Raw genomic sequence first — 22,367 nt, 5'->3', positions numbered from 1 at the left:
TTAATTTTGTGGTTCCTGCATAATTTGACATTCTGCCATAGTGAGGTTAAGAAAACACTTTTGAATTTTTTTTCTGTTATCAAATGGATAACTAGTTCTTCAGGTCTGAGTATTTCCTTTTAGTTTGTTGGTTCTGTTTTCTGCAAGTATATGTAAAGTGTAAATTAAATTCTACAGGACAGAAAGTATGTAAGGCTGGATTGCTGACTCCTAAGTGGGTGGTATTTTAAATGAAGAACATCGTGTCTTAAACAGAGTGCCGAGTACTGTTTGGTTTCTTTCCCTCTCTTGTTACCCTACCAAAAGCTAACCTTGTGAGTACTTGGCAGCAGAGGTGATTTTGGCTTTATTCAGAATGAATCCCGTATGGCCTAGGAGATGAGGAGTCGTCATTCTGGGCAGCTATGGAAAGATGTACTAATATCCACTGAATATGGATGTTCTAGGAGGTGTGGCTTAATACATGGAGCTCCTGGGAAATGCTGTCTTGACCATTGTTTATGTGTTCACTTTTATTCATCATATAACTACTTCTTTTTTTTTCTTTTTTCCAGTTCATGCTAGTACATATTTAATATATTTGGAAATCTTTGTGACAAACTGAAGAGCCAACAGAGTACTTACTATTTATATTAATGGGTGTTATGATAGAAAATTGTATTGACATTCTGTGATTGGAAGGAGTCTTAAAGGATTTTTCTGTATATACCAAATATAGTTTATTCTATTAATTATACGTGTACACGTGTATCATGTGCATACCTGTTATATGTTATATCCTAGTGGCTGCTATTTCTGCATCAACTTCAGTGCGCTGAAGTTCACCCTCCTCCCTTTTTGTCTACCAAAAAGTTGATTTTTCTTTTTCTATTGGCAGGTATTTAATTAGTCAAGGAGCACATGTAGGAGCTGTAAATAGTGAAGGAGACACCCCATTAGATATTGCTGAAGAAGAGGCAATGGAAGAGCTGCTTCAGAATGAAGTGAATAGACAAGGTAATTTTAAATGTGAAAGGCTGGTTTTGTTTGTTGAATGCTAAATATGTTTTTGAAATGGTATGTATAAATTAACGATTTTGAAGTCAACTTTTTTTAAAGAGAATTGTTCATACTGTGTACGTTGCTGAAGCTGTCTTCCAGGCATTTTAGGTCATCCCAACCTTTTCAGAAGAAAGAGCTTGGAAGTACTGAACGCAGATGTTGGTTGGATTCCTACATTCACACAGCAGAATTTAAGTGGTATTTAGATAGTATGGATGGTGTACCATCTGTTTGGGGTGGACTCATATATCCCAGTTTAGATTGAGTTTAAAGCTAGACATCTCTACTGAAGGAAACTACATTAGAGAAGAGGTAAATACGTATTTCTAAGAGTGACTCAGATGTCCCTTTTACGATGAGATGAATCCAGCTTGAAGGTAACTGTTTCTTCCATTGATACCCTGGAAAAGTGAACCAAAAGTAAACAACTGTACCCTGTCATGTAAGCAACCCTTTGTATCTAGTTTTGACCTTTTGAGTGCCGCTACACGATGCCAAATATCTGAAACTACCTGTAAGGAGTCTTAAATTGCTTTTGTTTTAGCTCTGAGAACAAAAACTAATTCCAGTAGTTTCTGTGCTCACCTGAGAGCACCATACAGTTAATGGATAGGTATCAGGTTTTGGTAGTAAGATTTTGAAGTGCACATCCTAAATGTGTGCGCTTTACTCCTAGAAAATTAGTAGGGCAAATCTAGGAGTGCTGACTTGATAAAAGAGATTGGCCTTCAAAAAAGAATATTTATTCCTTTTTCTCTGATACTTTTTTTCCTCCTTATTCTACTATTTCCCATTTTCAATGCTTGTTTTCCAGGGAAAGTTATTTGGAAGTCTGAGGTTTTTCTGTTCCGCATAGGAGAGAATATTCAGATGGTGTCTCACTGTCTCAAGTCTTATGATGTAAGACGATGTATTACTGACATGACATGAGGCATGCATTACTATCCCAAAGCTCCAAGTACAAGAAATGAGATGATGTGGTCTAAGTTACATCATGCTCTGAAGGAAGATGGCGCTCAGTAAAGACAGAGCCTTTGTGAGGGATGTGTTGGGGATCTGCATCTCCATCACTTCCAACCACCTTCCTCCCTCTTAACAGCCTCCTTACTCCATGAAAATGTTACTTTTTTTGTAACAGAGAATTTCTGTCTCTAAGATGGATTTACATAATACAGTAGTAAACAATTAATTGCTTGAACCTTTGCCATGATGTAATTTGAATGTTTAAACCTGTTCAATACCAAAAACAAATGTTGAAAAGAAAGTGGGTGGCGTGATAAACAGAGGTGCTAATATATAGAAGACTGTAGATTTGACAGCTTTCACTCACGTATTACTGTTAAATGAATTTTAATTGACAGTTCTTATAGCAAGCCTGTAAAGATCTCCAGATTAGATAGGCTTGAATATTTTTGTGTGAGTGCAACCGTCTGTCTATTTTAATTTAGTTCGGGGGAGAAAAAAAAAGAGTGCAGCTGTTCTTCTGTTTTTTTTTCCAGAAGAATGTTGTCAATCTTTGCTTGAGAGTTATGTCTGACTTGTAGATCAGCCTGAATAATTTAGGTGGATTTTGATGCATTTGACTTTACTGACATGGCAGTAATTGACGGTAGTTCACAGAATCATAGAATGGCCTGGGTTGGAAGGAACCTCAAGAATCATGAATCTCCAACCCCCCTACCACAGGCAGGGTCTCCCCATTTAATACTAGACCAGGCTGCCCAGGGCCCCATCCAATCTCACCTTGAACACCTCCAGGGACGGGGCATCCACAGCCTCTCTGGGCAGCCTGTTCCAGCACCTCACCACTCTCTCTGTAAAGAACTTCCCCCTGACATCCAACCTAAATCTTCCCTCCTTCAACTTAAAACCATTTCCTTTAGTCCTGCAGTTATCAGCCCTTTCAAAGAGTTGATTCCCCTCCTCTTTGTAGGCTCCCTTTAGGTATTGAAAGGCTGTAATGATGTTACCCCGCAGCCTTCTTTTCTCCAGGCTGAACAAGCCCAGCTCCCTCAGACTGTGTTTGTAGGGGAGGTGCTCCAGTCTCCTGATCATCTTCATGGCCCTCCTCTGGACCCTCTCCAACAGTTCCCTGTCTTTTTTATACTGGGGGCTCCACACCTGGACACGCAGTACTCCAGATGGGGTCTCAACAAGAGCAGAGTAGAAAGGGACAGTCACCTCCCTGTCCTTGCTGGCCACTCCTCTTCTGATGTAGCCCAGGATACCATTTGCTTTCCAAGCTGCAAGGGCACACTGCTGGCTCATGTTAAGCTTTTCATCCGTCAGGACACCAGGTCCTTCTCTGCAGGGCTATTCTCAAGGACAGCTCCTTCCAGTCTGGGATTCCTCCAGCCCAAGTGCAAAACCTTGCACTTTGCTGTGTTGAACCTCATTAGGTTTACCCAGGCCCACCTTTCAAGTCTGTTGAGGTCCCTCTGAATGGCATCCCTTCCTTCCACCGTGTCAATCGCAGCACTCAGCTTGGTGTCATCAGCAAACTTGCTGAGGGTGCACTCGATTCCGTTATCGATGTCATTGATAAAGATGTTAAAGAGCACTGGTCCCAACGCACACACCTGTCCACCTTGACATAGAACCATTGATGACCACCCTCTGTCTGTGGCCTTTCAACCAGTTTCTTATCCATCGGGTCGTCCACCCATCAAGTCCACATCCCTCCAATTTGGAGATGAGGATGTGGTGGGGAACCATGTCAAAGGCCTTGCTCAAGTCCAGGTAAATGACATCGGTTGCCTTCCCTTTGTCCACCAATGCCATCACTCCATCATGGAAGGCCACCAGATTAGTTAAGCATGACTTTCCCGTGGTGAAGCCATGATAATGTATATATATAATTATATGTTTTAATGCATATTTTTACAGTGTAAAGAATCAATGTGCAATTTTATTTTTATTTTTTATATTTTATTGAGTTTAATTATTTGGAACAGCCCAATTGGAAAATCAGCATTGGCAGTCTAAATGCCACAATTCACTGAAAGTTTCAGACATATATTTTATATATATATATATATATATACATTTGTATATACATAGGTATATTTGGGAGTGGTTCTAATACTTACTTACTTACAGGTCTGTTACAGGACTTGGTAACATTGGTATTTTTTGCAGTTAAACCTATCTAGATTAGTTCTGCAGAGTTTTAGCCTAGAAATTTCATGTATGTGTTGTTCTATGTGAATTTATCTTACTATTGTTTTATCTATATGGATTGTTATGTATGTATCTTCTTATATGCATGTATGTATATATTCTACCTGGCTTCTTTGGCTGTTAGACCTCTAACATAAAGCTCTAAAATTAAGCTCTAAAATAACTTAATTGTTTGTTTCAGTGTGGAATTAACACTGATGTATGGTGACAGTTTCATCTTTGACAGTACGTATGGTTAAATGCTTTAGCATTCCTCCTCATAAAGCAGGACCACAGTTTAGGTAAAATAAATGAAGTGTGAAATCTGCGGAACATTAAACCCCAGTTCAGTGCTACAGGTAGTAGAACATAATCAAATTTACTTTGAAAAGGAACAAACTCAAGCAACAAAAAATCTTGGCCCTGTGTAGATAAAACATTCACTATAGCTTCTTTTCTTCCCGTTAGTTAATGCTCCGATTATGGCTTCCTACATGTTGACATCAACAGGGCTTTTTGTGGCAGAACATTGCCTGGAGAGATCAGTCTGATTCATTGTGATTTCAAATATTTTGTGGTGATGATGTTTGACATTTGCTTCTGTTGGAAATCTGGGGAGAATTACCATGTTAGCTTATCCTTTTTGCTGCTTCAGAGTTGAAGTCGGAGTCTTCTAATAGTGCAATTATTCTGTCTTCATCTCTTTATATTTTTTACCAATTTTTAAAACCATTGAATTGTATTTTACAGACATATCTGACTACAGCACAAAATTCGCAGATGTAAATTACAGAAAACAGTATACAATTTAGCTCTATATGACGTTACAGGCATAGTAGAAAGAGGGATCCAGAATGTTTGCTCATCCTGTTCAAGCATTCAGACTCCAAAATCTAAACTACCTAGAGAGGAAATGGTCATCTACCCAAATTAATCTCCTGTTTTACAAGGCCAATGATAAGGAATGTTGTACATGAAAAAATAGAGCTTATGTATTTACTAATATCTTTTTTCAGTTATTCTGGAGTTCTTGTGCAACACTTCTCAGTTGTGACCCTTGATTCACACTTCTTTTCTTATAGATTTTCCTGTGGGCCACGGGCCCCTAAACCAGGACACCTTGTATTCTGGGAAGCGTATATAAAGACTGGTTGATATAGGCTTGCTGTCATTGTGAGCTGATAGACTGACTGCACTATAGGCAAAGCCACAGCACTCTTACAGTAGGGAAAGTGTTTTTCTACGTAAACTTTCACATGGGAGTAAAGACTGTACTGAATTTTGACTAGTTTGGAGTAGTTTTGCAACATACTCTATTCTTATGTTTTGGTATTGTCTCTAGTATTTGATATGATAAAGTAAATCTATTATATTGCTTCTAACATGTGCATGCAATGGCTTAATTATTTTTTAAGCTTAACACCTAGTTTCATTTTGTACTTTGTGAGAAGGTAAATTATAAACGTATCATTGAAAGCTACAGAGATTTTTTGACATGATTAAGAACAGGGCACTTCACAAATAGCAAAATTAGGCATTCTGTGGAAATTATTCCAGTGTCGTGTAGAGCAGCTATAATCTTTGCATGCCTTGTGTTTTAAATATTTCCTCTGTTTCACAAAAATACTTCCTCTTAGGCCTGTTTTGTTGTCCCTCCATATGGCTACTGTCTCTGTCATGGGCTGATCCCACATATATAGGTGTCACCACAATCCATGGAAATGCTTAGCTTTAGTAAAAACACCAATATTTCCAATTTCTTGATATGATTCCCTGTATTCCTGTGCGGTATTGCAGTGTGCTGTAGTTGAAGAAGCTGACTTTTGCCAGTAGTGTGAAGCCTTTTCATGGGGGCAGGTGAAAGCTAACAGACTTGAGAGCCACTTTGCTAGGCTACCACTTTAATTCCAGCTACCCCTTTAATAATATTTAAAACTCACCAGCTTAAAATGTTGGCACTCCTTGGCGTCTTGCGTAGGGTTAAGCATTAGGGTTGAAGCAATTTTTTGGTGATGGAAGGTTATTTATCATCAGATGTCCTCTTAAAATTATTTTTAACTGCTTAAGCAGTTATTTTGAATTATAGGAGACATTCTTGAGGGGTGAGTTAGTGGGGAGAGGTGACGTGAGGTGAATCAGGAGTTCATGATGCAGGGCAGCACTTACTGTGTGTTAGGGAGATTGCTTCTTGTTTTTGAAGCAGAGACCAGTGTTCCTCATTCTTAATCATAGGTGAATGTAACGACACTATCTCCAGTATATTGCTTGATTCAACTGTTTATGTGGACAAAATGTGAATTATTACATCTGTGTATAAACATTAACTACAGTAAGTAAAAAGTGGGTTGATCTTCCCTGTAGTATCTATAAAACATGCCTTTATATGGCCGAGCAGCACTGAAACAATGATTCAGCATTTCAGTTCACGCTCAGTTTCTCTGAACACTCACCGAACAGCGCAGGATTATCAAATCAGGTCAGAACTCTTGAGTAGCACTTGTTGATCAGAAAAAAATGAAAGCATTTAGCAATAAATTATTAACGATTTAAGCAGTCGTCAGGCAGCCAGAGGTTAAGCAAAGTAGAGCTGTAAGCAAAGGCTCCAGCGGGGCTGGAGCTGGGAGGCCGCACATTGCCATCTACGGGCCGTATGCAGAAAGTGGCCGGGAGGTGTGCCGAGCATTATCTCTTGTGCCTGATATCCTACTGCAGAGTTTGGAAAACAAGAGCTGGGAGGAAGGTCCATATAAGGTATCACAAAGGCCGTTCATATTCCATTTTCTGTATTTAATAAAGGGAGCAATACTCAGCTTATCACAAAGCACTGCCTTTTATTTATTTTATTTTTTTTTTGACACAAAGTCCAATTGCCAATTAGTACTGTGAGTGGTTTTCTTTCAATTGACAAGATTCTTCAGCTTTCATCTGTTGTGAAACATGATCAGAAATTTACTGTCTTGCTAGCTAATGTATTAATGCAGGTGTTTGTCCTCTGCAGCTGTTCTGCCTTGTTCCGGCTTCACAAATGCATTTAATTGTGATGCTGATGGGAGGCTATATTTAATATTACTTACATTTCTGCAAAAGCATTGATATTTTTTTCATGAATAGATATGGAGGGGATGGTTTTAAACTAGAAGAGGGGAAGTTTGGGTTAGATATTAGGATGAAATTCTTTACTCAGAGGGTGCTGAAGTGCTGCCACAGCTGCCCAGAAAAGCTGTGGTGTCCCATCCCTGGAAGCACTCAAGGCCAAGTTGGATGGAGCCCTGGGCAGGCTGAGCTGCTGGGTGACCATCCTGCCAACAGCAGAGGGTTGGAACTGGATGGGCTTTATGGTCTCTTCTAACCCAAATCATTCTTTGATTCTGTGGTTTTGACATAATTGATTCTTCAGGTGTATGTGAAAATTATGTTTGAGGCTTGAGCCATTGGAATATCAGCATGAGGGTTTTCTCTATTCTTATTGTGCACTAAAGCACATCAGAACAAGCACACATGTGAGCAGTTGTCCACTGAAAGAAATTTATGTAGGATTGTTTGCATGGAAAAGTTACTTGAGCCAAGAAGTATTTTCACTTCGAACTCTGGTATGCAGTAAGAGGGGGGACATAATTGTAACTAGCATGATACATAAACTCCTTATTTGCATAATTGTGTCTGGCAAGAAACAGTAAAATGTAAATGATTTTACTCTAGAGAATTGTTTTCCCAAGGTCTGCTGATGTGCTGCTGTGTCATTCTGAAAAACAAACAAACACAGAGGCCCCAGAAATGTACGCTGTGCACTGGTTCATATGTAAAACACGCAGAAGTCTTCTGGAGGAATGAGAAGATACGAGTATAAAAATGTTATTGATTCAAAGTTCCCAGTTTTCATTCTTCATGTTGACTAGATTTATAAAGATTTTAGATATGTAAAATTTCATGTCTGCAGATTTGTTTGTCATGGCTTGTATTGAAATTGGCAGTTTCATAAACAGCAATTTCTTCAATTTCTATCCCACTTTCTTTCAATATTTTAGCTTTTCCTTGGACTCTGCTTAGCGCTGCAGCTGTGGTTTGTGTCTTCCTGCATCTTGCAGACTTCACCTCCAGATTTTTTCTTCAGTTTCCAATAAAAATTAATTGTTTTTATTAAATTGCAAAGACTGAGGTGGCTGATCTGTGGGTTAAGTGGGTGAATGTAGAAATTCAGTCAACTGCTTAAAACACTTAATATATTACCTGCCTGGTTATTTTATGATACCAAGTAAAGTCGCATCTTTATATCCATCATTAATGTACAGTTTTTTACAAAGAAATTCCTGTTTGCTTATTTGTTGCTTTGGAGTACCTGTTATGATGGGAATGAAGTGAAGAAGTAAAATCTGTTGCAGGCCTTTTTATAAGCTTGCAGCTGAATTGAATGTAATAGTATTTAATATTGTTTACAAATAGTAAAAAAAAATGCTAGTTACTTATTTCAAAGACAGACAAACAGAAACACTCAACACTTCTTCATTTGTAGTGATCTCTTGTTGGTTTGCTCTGAACTGTTTCGATCTCAGCATTGTTTGTTTTTATGCGTGTACCAAAAGGGAAGAAATAGGCACTATGGCCTCCTTTTAGTTCAGGCATTTTTCATGTGTGAAAGGGATTTCAGCTCTGTCATACATTGCCTGACGCCAAACAGATTATGTTGTATTTCCAGAAGCATTTAATCATCACATTCATTCTGTTTGCACATCAGTGAAGTCTTGGACTTGGACACACCATTTCAAGGTGCCTTTTTTCACTTGTTGTATAATGGAGGAATTGCAGCTTTTGTTCTGACAATAGATGTGTTGTAATTACCTAAATTAATCAAAGGCATTCTCAGTGAGAAATATTATATTATGTTTGAGCTATAGGAAATAATCAAGGAAATGCAAATTCACATGTACCAGAATATAAATCTCAGTCTGCCATCCACTGCCCACTGGCTGTTTTAGCAATGCCATCCTAATTTCTTTTGGTTTGCCTGTTTGTTTCTCCACATCTGGCTTTTTATTGTCAGAGAATTGGTAAAACTTGATGTAGGTGATTTACTATAATTTGTTTTACCGTATGTTATACAGTAGGAATGATGCATTATATTACAAATGATCATTTGTTATTATTCTTTTCCATTTATGATGTCGGTAATTTCTTTAATGGAGACCATTTTAACCCTCAGCTCAATTCTTATGCAAGAGTTAGACTGAATTTTGTCTGATTTCAGTATTCTGAGTATTCATTCAGTCTGTAAAGAATGAATAGCTCAGTTTCTTAGAAGACTGTGCAGCCTGAAATTGCTTTTCATTATAACGGCTTTGAGAATCAATTGAAGTTGATTATTTAGATAGAATAGGGTTGAAAAGAGTTGTTCTAGGTTTCCACAGGTTTGTTTGTGGTCTCTTTATATTCTACTTTGATTACTTGAATAATTAGAAAAGTTACATAATGCAAATGTGCTTGCTGGAGAAGTTTGGGAACGCATGAAGCTTCTGCAGGACATACTGCAAGAAAGTAGAATTCTGAGCCAAGAGGCAGGAGAGGTTTTGTATCTGTCCCAAGTATTTTAAAAATAATTATTTGGTGCTTTATGGGCTGTGTAAGGCTATTGTTGAAATTTGTGATTGTACTCAGTAAATCAGTGCATGCTTTCAGATAATCATTACAAAATTATGTTTTGCTCCAAAAGAAAATAAAAATTCAGAGGAGCAGCAAATTTTTCCCAAGACCCTGCACAGCAGTGTTAAGATTAGACAGCTCATATACATGAATTCATTTTGAAGAATGTTGGTCTACTGATGAATTTACTTTCAGAAGTTCACCCAGTTATATTTTGTGCTCATGATAACCACAGTTTCTAAGGCCCTTTTCTTTGCAAAGATGTCGATGTTCAGTCAACACAGAGCAATACTCCTGCATAATTCTCTCTCAAGACCGCTTTTCTGCTATGTTTTTTAGATCTCTCTGTGTGGTAGCTGTTAAAAAATGCTCACAAATACGTATTTTGCTTTGTGTATGCAGAGCTTGAGCCTTCTTTCTGTCTAAACTACTGTATGTAGTTGTAAATGTTACATCGTGTTTGTCCATTTCCATCCCTGTCAGAGATATTTTTGTAGAATGCGCTATAAAAATGACTTTAAAGCATGCTGTGTTTTTTTTCCTCTCAAGATTTTGGAGATTTCAAAAGGGTTGGATTATACGGTTTCTGTTTTATAGCAATTGAAGACTTTTTTTTTTTTTTTTTAACAAGAAAGTCTTAAGAAAGTATAGCAAATGTAGTTCTATCCCTGTATAAAAACATAGTTTTGTCTTTTTAGTAAATATTCAGCATGTTCAGAAGCTAAGCTGTTCCTCTTCGTGTAGATTTCTTCTAGTAAAACATAGTAGCCGGTTTCTGGTTTCTACAGATACAGACAGGACTAATACTTCGGGTCTTTGTAAGGTTAAACTTGAAATTTCCTCTCTTATTGTAATGTGTCACTTCAGAAATTGTGACTGTGATGGTAAAAGTTCTTAAAATTGGAGGGCTCGTTTTTATAGATCTTATTTTCTTTTGGTAAAACCTCTGTTATGCAGACGACGTCTGTTACTGATGTTTTAATGCATGTTTCTGTACGTTCTTGGGGTTCGTCTTCAAGATACTCATATCTAGCTGTGAATATTCATATAATTTTATTGTATCGTGGAAGTGTAATATAAGTGTGATATAAGGACATCACTGAATTTCAGTATTTGAATTCTAACATTGTGTCCTCTCTTTCCTTCTCCCCTTTGTGTCTGTATTAGGGGTTGATATAGAGGCAGCTCGAAAAGAAGAGGAGCGAATCATGCTTAGAGATGCACGACAGTGGCTGAACAGTGGCCATATAAATGATGTCAGGCACGCGAAATCTGGTGGTACAGCACTTCATGTTGCTGCTGCTAAGGGCTATACAGAAGTCTTAAAGTAAGTATGATTTAAGTGGAAATTTTTGATTGTCTGGTTGAGATATTGCAGCTTGCATTTGGTACGGTAGGACATCTGTCTTCTGAGGGTTGTAAATTTGGAAATTACAGTCTCTAGAATTGCCTTTTCCTTGAAGCTTGATTTAATGTTTTCAAGTACTCATAAATCTTGATGCTTGTAGTTTTCCAGATGTCATTCAAAATGTGAACTGAAAGTACATGATGAGCCTTAGGACTCAGAAAAAGTCGACAAAAAATCTTTACCCGCTTCTAAAGCCAAATGTGTTAACAAGTTTAATATCTTTTTATAATGCCAGCTAGCATTCTAGTTAAAGAGTATTTTCAAGATGCCTGGGGTAATTTGCATACACAGAGCAGAATCCATGCTCTAGACTAGAGGCTTTCAGACTTAAAAAATAAAGCATTTAGTTCTGCTGTTTTCGAGGTTGTTGAAGATCGTGACTCTTGAAGTCATTCATGGAAGTCTTCAGGCTTCTGGTGTCCCTCTGATTCACAGATAGCTTTTCAGTAACGTAATATAGCAGAAAGTATATGCAGTAATGGAGGTCTCATTTCAGCTTTTAGTGAAGTAGAACACCATACTTGATAATGCATTGCTTTACTGTGATTATAAATGTATTTGACTGTTTTGGCGGGACTAGTAATAATTACACATTGTAAAAATGAATGAAAAAGAGCACACACTGTGTAAGTATAGCTAAAGTTAAGATTTGTAAAGTTGTGCCAATGCCATAGTTGACTGACAGAACTTTTTTAGACGTTACAGGTGGTGCAGAGAATTGGAGTTCTGCTTCAAAAATAAACTGGATGCTTCATCATGATGAAAAGAAGTAATTCTGTTGAGAAGAATAATTTTTATTTTAGAGTAGTGTGCATCTGTAAGGGATTTATATTTGTAATTGTTGGGCTTATTTTTAACCTCTGTCAGTGTCTTTTCTGTAGTCCAGTCCATGTACTTATCCTAGGATGAGGGAAAACACGTAACCAGACAATTTTCTTGATGGTTTCAAAATAGCAAAAATGTGCTCTGTGAAGGATACAAGGCTGCAAGGGTTTGTGTGGAAGTTGTGGTGGTTATTACTTTAAGTATATTGTCTATTGAGTTATGAATGTAATTCTTTTAGAAGAACACGTCAAGGTTAGGTGATTTTTGTTAAGTATAGGGTGTGTTTCAGAGAGCTGAATACCATTTACACAAAGCTGTTTGTCAGGTTGAGTGTCTGTTGTCACTTCAACACTCACTTCAGAGCTGTACCAAATTCATGTGTTAAATGCATGCTGAAAAGCAGATCTCCCATTTGAGGAGTTCTGCTACTACTCAGAGAACAAGCATGTGAACACTAGGTTGTTACAGTGTCAAATGTTAGCGGCAGGAGATGCAAGCTTCAAGCAATTAATGTTAGAATAAAAGGAAGTTTTAATAATTTACTATATAAGAACTCACTAGCAATTTTTGACATTTCACATTCCTTGAAAAGGCTTTTCACCATTGCTGCGCATACAGAGAAAAATACCTACTATATAGGCAGAATGGAATTTGAATGAGAAAGAACTAAAAAAGAAAACAGAAAAGGATTTTTTTTTGCTTGAATTTTCCTTAAAAGTAAATATGATGAGCACAGGTGTTTCTGGGAGGAAATAAAATTAATCAATTGACATTAATGCAACTAAGATATGTATAGTTTACGAGAAAGGAGAAAGGTACTGCTGACCAGTATTCCGTTATTTTACAGCATTTGCCATCTTTCTCAGCACTGTCAAGAATTAATTCTCTGAATTTCTTTAGGCTTTTAATACAGGCTCGCTATGATGTAAATATTAAAGATTATGATGGCTGGACACCACTTCATGCTGCTGCTCACTGGGGTAAAGAAGAAGCATGTCGCATTTTAGTGGAAAACCTTTGTGATATGGAGGCTGTCAACAAAGTGGTAGGATTTTTATGTAATCCTTGTCAAGATACAAAGTTCTGGTCTCTAAAGTGACTTTAGAAGCCAGGGTAAGAGAAGTGATGATAAACTGCTGTTTACTGTACATGGAGCTTTATATAGTGCATGTTTTGTCAAAACAGCATGTTTGTGTCTATAACTAAATTCCCTGATTGTACAAATTAGTTTCAAGGCCTACTTTATACTCATTTCTATATCATATGATCCTGAAATTCAAAATAGTTTTATTGATATTTTGGACTTATGAAATTATTGACTAGATAGACTGCAAACAGACAGTCAGCATTTGTTTGCCAAAGACAACCATGATGCCTTTGGGTAGCGTTGGGCATTAGCATCTGCTTTTAACTCCTAAAATCGGCTTGTGTTGAAATGCTGATGAGAGATCACTGTGCTGATTTGGAGGTACTTGTAGAAACTTTTAGGCATCTGTGGACTCTCTGGACATAACTTGGATGCTACCTAAGTTGTATTTCCTTGACTGGTGCGCAAAGGCCTGTGAAGTTCTTGGCTTTGCAAGACCTTGCTCCCAACAGGTACAAGTATATTGATGATTCACATAGGTGTCACAAGGAGCCGAGAATCTTTGTTCAACTGCGTAAGTGCTGAAGCTCCCTTTCTTCTCTTTGCATCACATTCTCCAGCTAGATTCTGATCTGCTTTTCGTTTTTAGCAATATTGTGTATGTAGATTTCCTGCCCAACCTTTAGCATGGTTTCTTCACTGAGTTTTCATTTTTCAGTTTCTAAGTTTCTTTTCAAGTTAATTAGGGAAATAGGCACATACAGACTCTTAATTAGATCGTGAATTTGCCAGTATTTATATAAAAACAAAGTTAAGATTGCTAATAATAAAATAAATGAAATCTGGAATTATATTTCAAGTAGTTTAAGTCTGCTTCTATATAATACTTAATAGAACTTCTTGAAATCAGCTATATGATTGTATCGGGTAATCAGAAGTCGTTGTAGTGGTTGGCGACCCTGCCTGTGGCAGGAGGGTTGAAACAAGATGATCATTATGGTCTTTTTCAACCCAGGCCATTCTATGGCTCTGTGATGCCACTAGTTGAAGCCAGTTTATCAAGTTATCTTCTAGACATTTTAACAGGGTTCATGAGAATGTGAGGGGTGGTATTCCTGAGAACACTCATAAAAATGTATTCAGCTCAACTGAGGCAAGAATAAGAAGAAAGGAGCTACAGAGAGTTAGGAATTGTTTATTTGGGGTATGGACTTGTCTGTGCAAGCTGTTTTGCTTGTTAAGTTCTTCAGTAAGCCATTAAGTGATTTTGCTTGTAGTGACTGAGAACTCCACCACATCTGGTTTCAGTTGTAGGTGCTTAGCACCACAGAGAACATTATTGTTCAGGCACTTAACTTCAGGTATTAATATCTGTGTACTGAGTTTAGATACGTCCTTCCAACTACAAAAGGGTTGTTTTGTTTTTTCAAAATTATGTTTTGTGGTCAAAGTAGGTCTAATGTGATGTTTTTTTTTGGAAATAAACCCACTTAATAGCTGCCTAAAAATAGAAAGCCAGATTTAAACCTGTGATCACGATGCAAATATAAATTATAGATAATTTTGTTGTTTAGTTTCTAAGTTAAGTGATGTGCTATGTTTAATGGAATAGCTCGCGTCAGAGGACCTCAAGCTTTTTTGGGTAATGTTTGTTGGAAGGAGCATGTGCTTCTGGTGTATGATCAGAAGCTTTATGTTTGTGAAAAATTAGTGACTTAAAAGGTCTGTTCTTTCTAACCACTTAAGACAGCCTTCGCAATCCAATCAGCAGTATGTTCATCTGTAGTTAATGTTTTGGTAGAATTAAATAAGCAGTGAGACAAATGTGAACACCTTTTGTTATCTTTCTCATCTGCTGTGACCACTTTAAATTGGCAACTCTGTTGTTATTGCTGGTTTTTGTACAAAAGCATTTACATTACTGATCTTGTAATCCCACCACGTTTCAGCATGTCCACCCAAGATGCTGATGTGGCTGCATTTGTACCCAGTGTTGCAGGCATGACTGCCTAAATTCTAAACTAACCCTAAATGCAAACTTTCAAGTAGAAAACATTGTGCTGTAGTATCAAAGCAAATAAGTTAGGCTTTCTTTGTGAAACTGTGAAACTGTGAGAGTTTCAGCCTTTCTTGTTTTCTTCAAGCAGAGGAGAAGTAAGAAATTTGCAACCTTTATCAATTCAGATCTTACAAATAGAATCTCATGTCCCGTGGGCATCTGGTCTAGTCAAGAATTGTACTGACCGTGTAGTTGATGTAAGATACATCAAGGTGAAGAAATTCCAGCTGATGGCATTACTCTCTATTAGTGAATCACTGTGTGATGTTTATTCAAACATGTTCCATGAAAATCACCCAGAGGGGGATAAGAACAAATAACCGTAGCAGATCATTTCCAAAATGGAACAGGACATGTAAATACTGTTCTAATGTAAAAACATGAAGGCGCGACTATTAAAAAATTTTAATTTTAAGAAATCAACTGCACTTGGTAGTCTAAGGATAGACAGGATGCTAACTGGTTTGTGTTGATGCAAACACTTGCCACTGGAACAGCTGTTTGGAACTAATATTGTGTATTTCATTCTTTCAACTGGTTTTGTTTTCCTTTTTTTTTTTCCTTAATAGGGTTTTTTTTTCCCTTGAAAAGACAATAACATTCTATTGAAGTCACGTTTTTCTGTCTTAAAAAGTACTTAGCCATTAGCATTAGGTACAGATGTTTATTTTTCAATTACAAAAGAGAAAGTAATATTACAAAATTGTTTTCAATCACTGACAGACTAACAGTTTGTAATAGAGCTTGGCTTATATATTCTAATTTCTCAGAATGATTGTGCTCCTTACCCACGTCATCAATGGGATAAGGCATCATAATCTATTGCATTGAAATTCTGTTGTACAAAAATAGTGTTTCACTTTTCCTTTTCTCCAGGGGCAGACAGCATTTGATGTGGCAGACGAGGATATTCTAGGATACTTAGAAGAATTACAAAAGAAGCAAAATCTGGTAGGGCTTTTTCATATGTATAAATTGTATTTTATTATGCATATGATATATTTCATAGTTAGCTCAGAATAACATACAGATTAAAATCAAAGTTTTGATTTGAGGTTTCAACTCCAGTAATGCCAGCTGTCACTTCAATTGTCTTTTCATGCCATTATTTGGTCAGTTATGGTGACCAAAAAGCCCTGGATTAGAGAAAATCCTTACCTATTTGCCTTCTCCAGTAGGTATTTTATGATCTGAAGCAGCAGCAATCGATCAGCAGTTTCCTGGAAATAACAGATTCTGAGATTTTGGAATTTTAAAGTTGGATACTTTGAAAGTGTGTATACTTCAGTGTTCTCAGTAGTTAGAGGGCTCTCTGCTAGTGATTTTGTCACATAGATGCCATTCTGTCAGTTTAACTGCATTATTCTATTTGTTTTGAAGCTTCATAGTGAAAAACGTGAAAAGAAATCTCCCCTAATTGAATCCACAGCTAACTTGGATAATAACCAGACACAGAAAACATTCAAAAAGTAAGTAAACTAGAGAAATGATGAGCTCTTAATGAAAAGTGTAATTTCACCAGCTGTCACAATGTCCTACCTGGCAGGTTTTAGTAATTTTTTCAGTACTTAGGAGGTATTTTTCTTTCCAAATTCAGTAAAGAGACATTGATTATGGAGCAAGAAAAGAATGCATCTAGTATAGAGTCTCTGGAGCAGGAGAAAGCAGATGAAGAAGAAGAGGGAAAGAAGGATGAATCCAGTTGTTCCAGTGAGGAAGAAGAAGATGATGACTCAGAATCCGAAGCGGAGACAGGTATGTTATTGGACTATTTGTCTTTAAGTTTTTGCTTTAGAAATTTATTTAACATCACAGGATGGAGAGTTAATATTAAGTTTCACTTCTGCATTTCACTAAGCTTCCAATCACTTTAAATAATATTTATGTATGACTAAATTCAAGTCATCATACAGATACCAAGGTTCCTTTATTGGTGGCGCTCGTGGTTAAAGGAGTTAATCTGCTTACTTGACTGTCTAGTTAGCAACTAATTTTAATTAATTATGTGGAATGTATAAGCCTTAAGTAGCATGTCAAAAAAACATTGAAGAAGTTAAAAGGTCAGTGGAGAGATGAAGTCTTTGTTAGCAATGTTTGCTCATGGACTTGTCATAGAGATTGAAACAGCAGATACTGAAGCATTCTCATTTGTGCTTACCATCCTGAAGTAAATACCTATGGATATGGCAATTGTAGATATTCATAAAGTGCTGGTGTATATACTTACTTATATTATGTATTGAAATGAACTCCAGAAATGCTTTTTAACTTAATGTACATTTTGTATACAACTTCACTTCAAGAAGAATGTTCCAGGAAAAGTTCAAAATTGTATACATAGAATTGAATATTGATGTTTAATTTAAATTCATGCAGCTTAGACTGGGGGAGACATTAACTTACTTGTCTAAGTATGCAAGTTGTCTGAGTCTCAAAGTCTCTACGTGGTGAAATGAGGTGGGAAAAAGTGAAGAAGCAGAAACAGTGAAATGGGGAAGCGAACAGAATTAGGATGATCAGTATATCCATATATTTTTATTTCACCTTTCTCGCTATCCGGATTTATGAGCGCTTCCTATAATTTCTGCTGAATATAGAAAAGTACCCTTGTGTGTGCATTTATTCCTTCTATTGTTATTCCTTCTTGTTTGTTCTGTATTTTGCCTTCTGTTGCTTGTCTTGTCACACGTATTGCTTTTCACTGTTTGACTGCTGTGGTGACTGATGAAGTGTACATGAAATTTACTATGAAGTGACAGGCACAGTCATTCAGTACTGCGTCTCTTGGTCAACAGTTTGCTCTTCAGTGGAATGTAGCTTGCTTTTTTTTCTTGACAGATCTTAAAAGATCGGAGTCTTAAAGCAAATAACAATGTAAGAACAGCACAGCAATCTTTTCTTTTGAATTAGAAGACAAATATCAAGCAGTCAGTGTTTCTAAAGATAACTATTCAATCCTAATGAAAGGGTTCAGAATTACAGTTCAGTAATACAATATACAGAAGTAGATGTATTAGAAGTCATTAGAAGTATCTTGCTAATATTTTTTGTTTATGCTTTTTAAAGTGAGTAAACCTATTTGGTGAGCTGTCAGTTCTATTTTAAAGCATTTTTTCTAGTGTATTGACATGAAATGCTAAGGTTAAAAAAGGATTTTAGAGCTAATAAATGTATCATAAATACTTGATCTAGGGAGAAATAAAAATAAAACATGGAATCAGAATAGCTCTTGGAGTTTTTTAAGGTGTTGGGTTTTTTTGTAAGGTAATGTTTCATTAAGCAGGAACAAAAGTTTGTCACATCTTTAAATTATTCTCTCACCTCGTATACTTGCATCTCTTATTTACAGAGACTGAGCTTGGACAAACGCAGAACACTTGTGCTACATAACATGTAGTGCTTTCTCAGTCGCTGAACTAACTGTAATGTCTCCTGAACTTTCTGATTCTGGTAACTGTGTTCTCTTCGTTTCCAGTGGACAGTTTGTGCCAGGAAAATTTGACTGTGACACAAGAATTAATTTATGTAAACTTTGGGGTTTTTAATATCAACAAGGCTTTATCATACTTTATTTGGCAAGCTGGACTTTAAGCTTTTCCCTGCAGAACTGCATCTCTCAGTTTCAAGCTTGTGCTTTCCCTTTTTTCTCATTTTTGACCTTAAGGTGGTTTTCTGGTGAAAAATCTTAAGCTTACGAAGAGCATTTTGGTTGTAGAATGTTTTAACATTGTTAAAATATTACATTTTGAAAATGACAACATTGTTAACAATGTTCTGAAGTACTGTAAACTGTCTGATTTCCAATCTGTTAGTAAATCCAAAGTGTTTTCCTAAAACTTCCATTTTGAGAGTACAGCTTAAAAATAAATGTGTTTCTCTTTCTGTAAGGTGAAGCAGTGAAATATGATTACAAAACTAAAAGGGAAACAAACTAGAAATCAAAACTTACAGTACTTCAGCTTTTAAACTTATTTTCTTTGGGATAGTTCTGTATTTTTTGAAAATTACTCTTATCTCAGCCATGCATAACTCTATGTTCCATCTGTCTTTGCAACAATTTCAGAATACAATTGGGAAAAATCCATTTTTTCCATCTTTTCCTTTCACTCCTGATAATTTTTTCTGTGTATTACGAAGCTGTATTATTGACTTGCAAATTTCCAGATCTGTCTGTGCGTCTGTAAAGCTTTTTCACTTTCTACTGTCAGCCTGCATTGCTCTGTGGAACGTTCCCCTTGTGTTTAAAAAGAGCTTTCTCTTAAGTGTAATTAGTCATGTAAGTTATTCACTGCTCAGTACTGAATGGGTAATGTAGAAATGAAGGCATGTTTATAGGAGGGGCAAAATCAAAGGAGACTGATCCACTGTTGCTCAGCACTGCAGAAATAAGATGTAGCAAGAAATTCCAAAGAATTTACAGTTTGAATATGTGAAACAAATGAGGCGTAAGATTATGCAGTGCGAGCAAGTGCAGTGACAACAGTTGTGCAGTAACCCGGACGTTATCTATGTGTTTACTTAAGAGGAATTCAGGTATGCAGTGGAAGAAATACTGGGCCAGAAGGACAACCAGAAGAGGTTAGACTAGTCAGACAGTGAAACATAGGTGGGAAAAACAGGAGACAAAGAAGGAAGAAAGCAAATGGAAGTCAGAGCTCTTGTTGTTTTTCAGAGGACCAGCAGGTTCCTGTCTCAGCTAAATTCTGCTGTCCAAAGTCCCTGGCTGGATTCTCCATGCAGTCAAATATTTCTTTATACTCAATATACACAGTTATCCAAGAATAAATGTTTTACTTTGAATTGGCATCTTTTATAGTTCAAGTTAACTATTATATGCCAGTGTACCTCCTACTGTTTAATTTTTAGGGTCATTAACCAAAGGCTAAAGTATAGTCTGCCTAGAGAGGTTGTAGCACCTCAGTCAGTGGGTGTTTTCAAGGCCTGACTCATCAAATCCCTGAGCAGCCTGGGCCGTATGTAATGTTGACTCTGCAGGAGGTTGAATTAGGTGGCCTGCTGAGCTCACTTTCAACCTGAACTAGTCTGTGATTCTGTCACTGCATCTCTGAGTCTTTCTGAATAACAAAAATAAGTAAAATATTATATGCATGAATGTCATGGAGAAAAAGGTCAATTTAACTATGAGACAGATTGAGAGGGATAGGGAAAATACTGAGAAATAAATAATAAAGCACTATTGGGAAAGTTGACTGTTAAATATGTTCAAAACAAGTTCAAGTCTTTGTTGGAGAAATAAGGGACTTATGAATGACAGATTGAAAATGAAAATATTGTATATATTTTTCAGATAAGACCAAAACCTTGGCTAATGCAAATACCACAAGTACACAATCAGCATCGATGACTGCTTCAGTAGCTGGAGGTCAAGGGACACCCACATCACCTCTTAAGAAGGTAAAATGAAGTACTTGTATTGTGATTTTACACATCTGTTCTCCTGTGGAAGTGTACATTTTTTTGTTTTGAAATTGAATGGAGTTATCCAGTGAGCTAATGAAAGCATGCCAATTTATAATACTGTTTGGTTTTTTTTCTGCAGAAACTATGTTCAGTTTTCATAAATTCTGAAATTTGAATGAACAGTTTTGATTCTAAACAGGAATCCAGGCATCTGAAATACGTAGCTACAACATAGCTGAACACAAGATCCATTTAAAAAAGAAAAGATCTGTTGCACAGTAACTGGAATTCTTGTTTTTCTGAAGCTAAAGTTAATCTCTCAAAAATCTTTTTTATGCTGGACTCCTCCTAAAGTTTTAGAAAGTACTGTTGGTCTTAAGGTAAGGGAGCTTTGAGGTCCTTAGTAGCATTCAGCTAATGTTAGAAGTTGAAAATTGATAAGCACAGAAATTTGAAATAATATCTGAAGTAAGAAGTAGAAAGTCTTGTAGGTTCCAACACCGATCTCAGTATGGTTAAGATCTAATGGAAGAACTGGAGCATTGGGACTCATGATTTATTCAGTGCAAATAACCTAACCAGCACAAAAACACACTCAGCAAAGCCGTATTGCTTACAGGAAGCTTGATTTATAAAGTTGGTTTGAACAAATCTTAATTTTGCTTGTCAAAGGAGAGATATATATGATGAGGGAAGAAAACTACAGCAGACAATAATATACAGTCACAAGATGGTATACAAGTCAAACATTCATAATATGTGAGCAGACTGGATAGCAAGCTGGGAAGGCTTCCTTTGTCATTTGTTAAAGGTTTTCTATGCATGTTGTAATCAAGGCTTCACCCTTACAGGTTCTGGAAAGCTTGTTTAGGGGAAATAGTGACTATGGTGCACTGAAGCCACAGTAGAGAGGGAAAACATACGGCAGGAGGAATACTGTGTATTGTATTTTTCAGCTCTCTGGAGGTAATTGGAGTTGTGCTTACATAGGCATAACAGAACTTAATGATAATTCATCTTAGAAAGTGTTGGTTTGGACTTAATGGTCCCGACATTGGAGTATGTCCAAAGAAGGGCCAAAGGGCTACAAAGCTGTTGAAGGGTCTGGAGCATAAGTCTTATGAGAACTGGCCAAGGGAACTGGGATTGTTTAGTCTGGAGAAGAAATAGTTCAGGGGAGACCTCATCGCTCTGCACAGCTACCTGAAAGGAGGTTGTAGCAAGGGGGGGGGGAAGGTTGGTCTCTTCTCCTAGGTAACTTGCAATGGGACAAGAGGCAGTGACCTTGAGTTGTGCCAGAGGAGGTTCAGGTTGCATATTAGGATAAATTTCTTCTCTGAAAGAGCGGTAATGCAATGGAACAGGCTGCTTAGGGAAGTGGTGGAGTCAACATCCCTGGAATTGTTTAAGGGAGGGGTAGATGTAGTACTTAGGGACAGGGTTTAGTGGACGTGGCAGTGATGGGTTGACGGTTGGACTTGATGATCTTAATGGTCTTTTCCAACCTTGTTGATTCAGTGATTCTATGTAAAAGATCCAGGCAGTATATTTAAAAATGCCCAATTGCTTCATATCCTGTGATACTGTACAATATGGTTGCACCAGCCTTCCTGATCTTAAAAGCTGCTTTGTAAAAATCATCACAACTGACTTCCGCAAGCTTTCTCTTAAAAAAGAGATAAAAGCAGAACGTAATTGTGGCCATGGCTTCCTGGTAGAAATGACTGCTCCAC

The 22,367-nt window shown here is 37.1% G+C and overlaps 1 protein-coding gene across 8 annotated transcripts in view; it reads left to right on the top strand.

Moving 5' to 3' along the window:
* PPP1R12A (protein phosphatase 1 regulatory subunit 12A) overlaps positions 1 to 22,367 on the top strand; it is a 122,587-nt gene that overhangs the window by 59,998 nt on the left and 40,222 nt on the right. For all 8 annotated transcript variants that reach the window (XM_042890463.1, XM_042890458.1, XM_042890457.1 and 5 more), the window contains exons 3-9: positions 878 to 996; positions 11,002 to 11,161; positions 12,968 to 13,112; positions 16,090 to 16,164; positions 16,594 to 16,682; positions 16,811 to 16,968; positions 20,522 to 20,628. In XM_042890463.1, coding sequence (XP_042746397.1) covers positions 878 to 996; positions 11,002 to 11,161; positions 12,968 to 13,112; positions 16,090 to 16,164; positions 16,594 to 16,682; positions 16,811 to 16,968; positions 20,522 to 20,628 — 853 coding nt within the window. The remainder of the gene's footprint in view (positions 1 to 877; positions 997 to 11,001; positions 11,162 to 12,967; positions 13,113 to 16,089; positions 16,165 to 16,593; positions 16,683 to 16,810; positions 16,969 to 20,521; positions 20,629 to 22,367) is intronic.

The sequence above is a fragment of the Lagopus leucura genome, unplaced genomic scaffold, assembly GCF_019238085.1.
Source record: "Lagopus leucura isolate 7727_CA_CO unplaced genomic scaffold, USGS_WTPT01 Super-Scaffold_100159, whole genome shotgun sequence".
Classification (NCBI taxonomy): domain Eukaryota; kingdom Metazoa; phylum Chordata; class Aves; order Galliformes; family Phasianidae; genus Lagopus; species Lagopus leucura.
The sequence above is the reverse complement of the archived record's forward strand: the minus strand, read 5'-3'. Positions and strand labels throughout refer to the sequence as shown.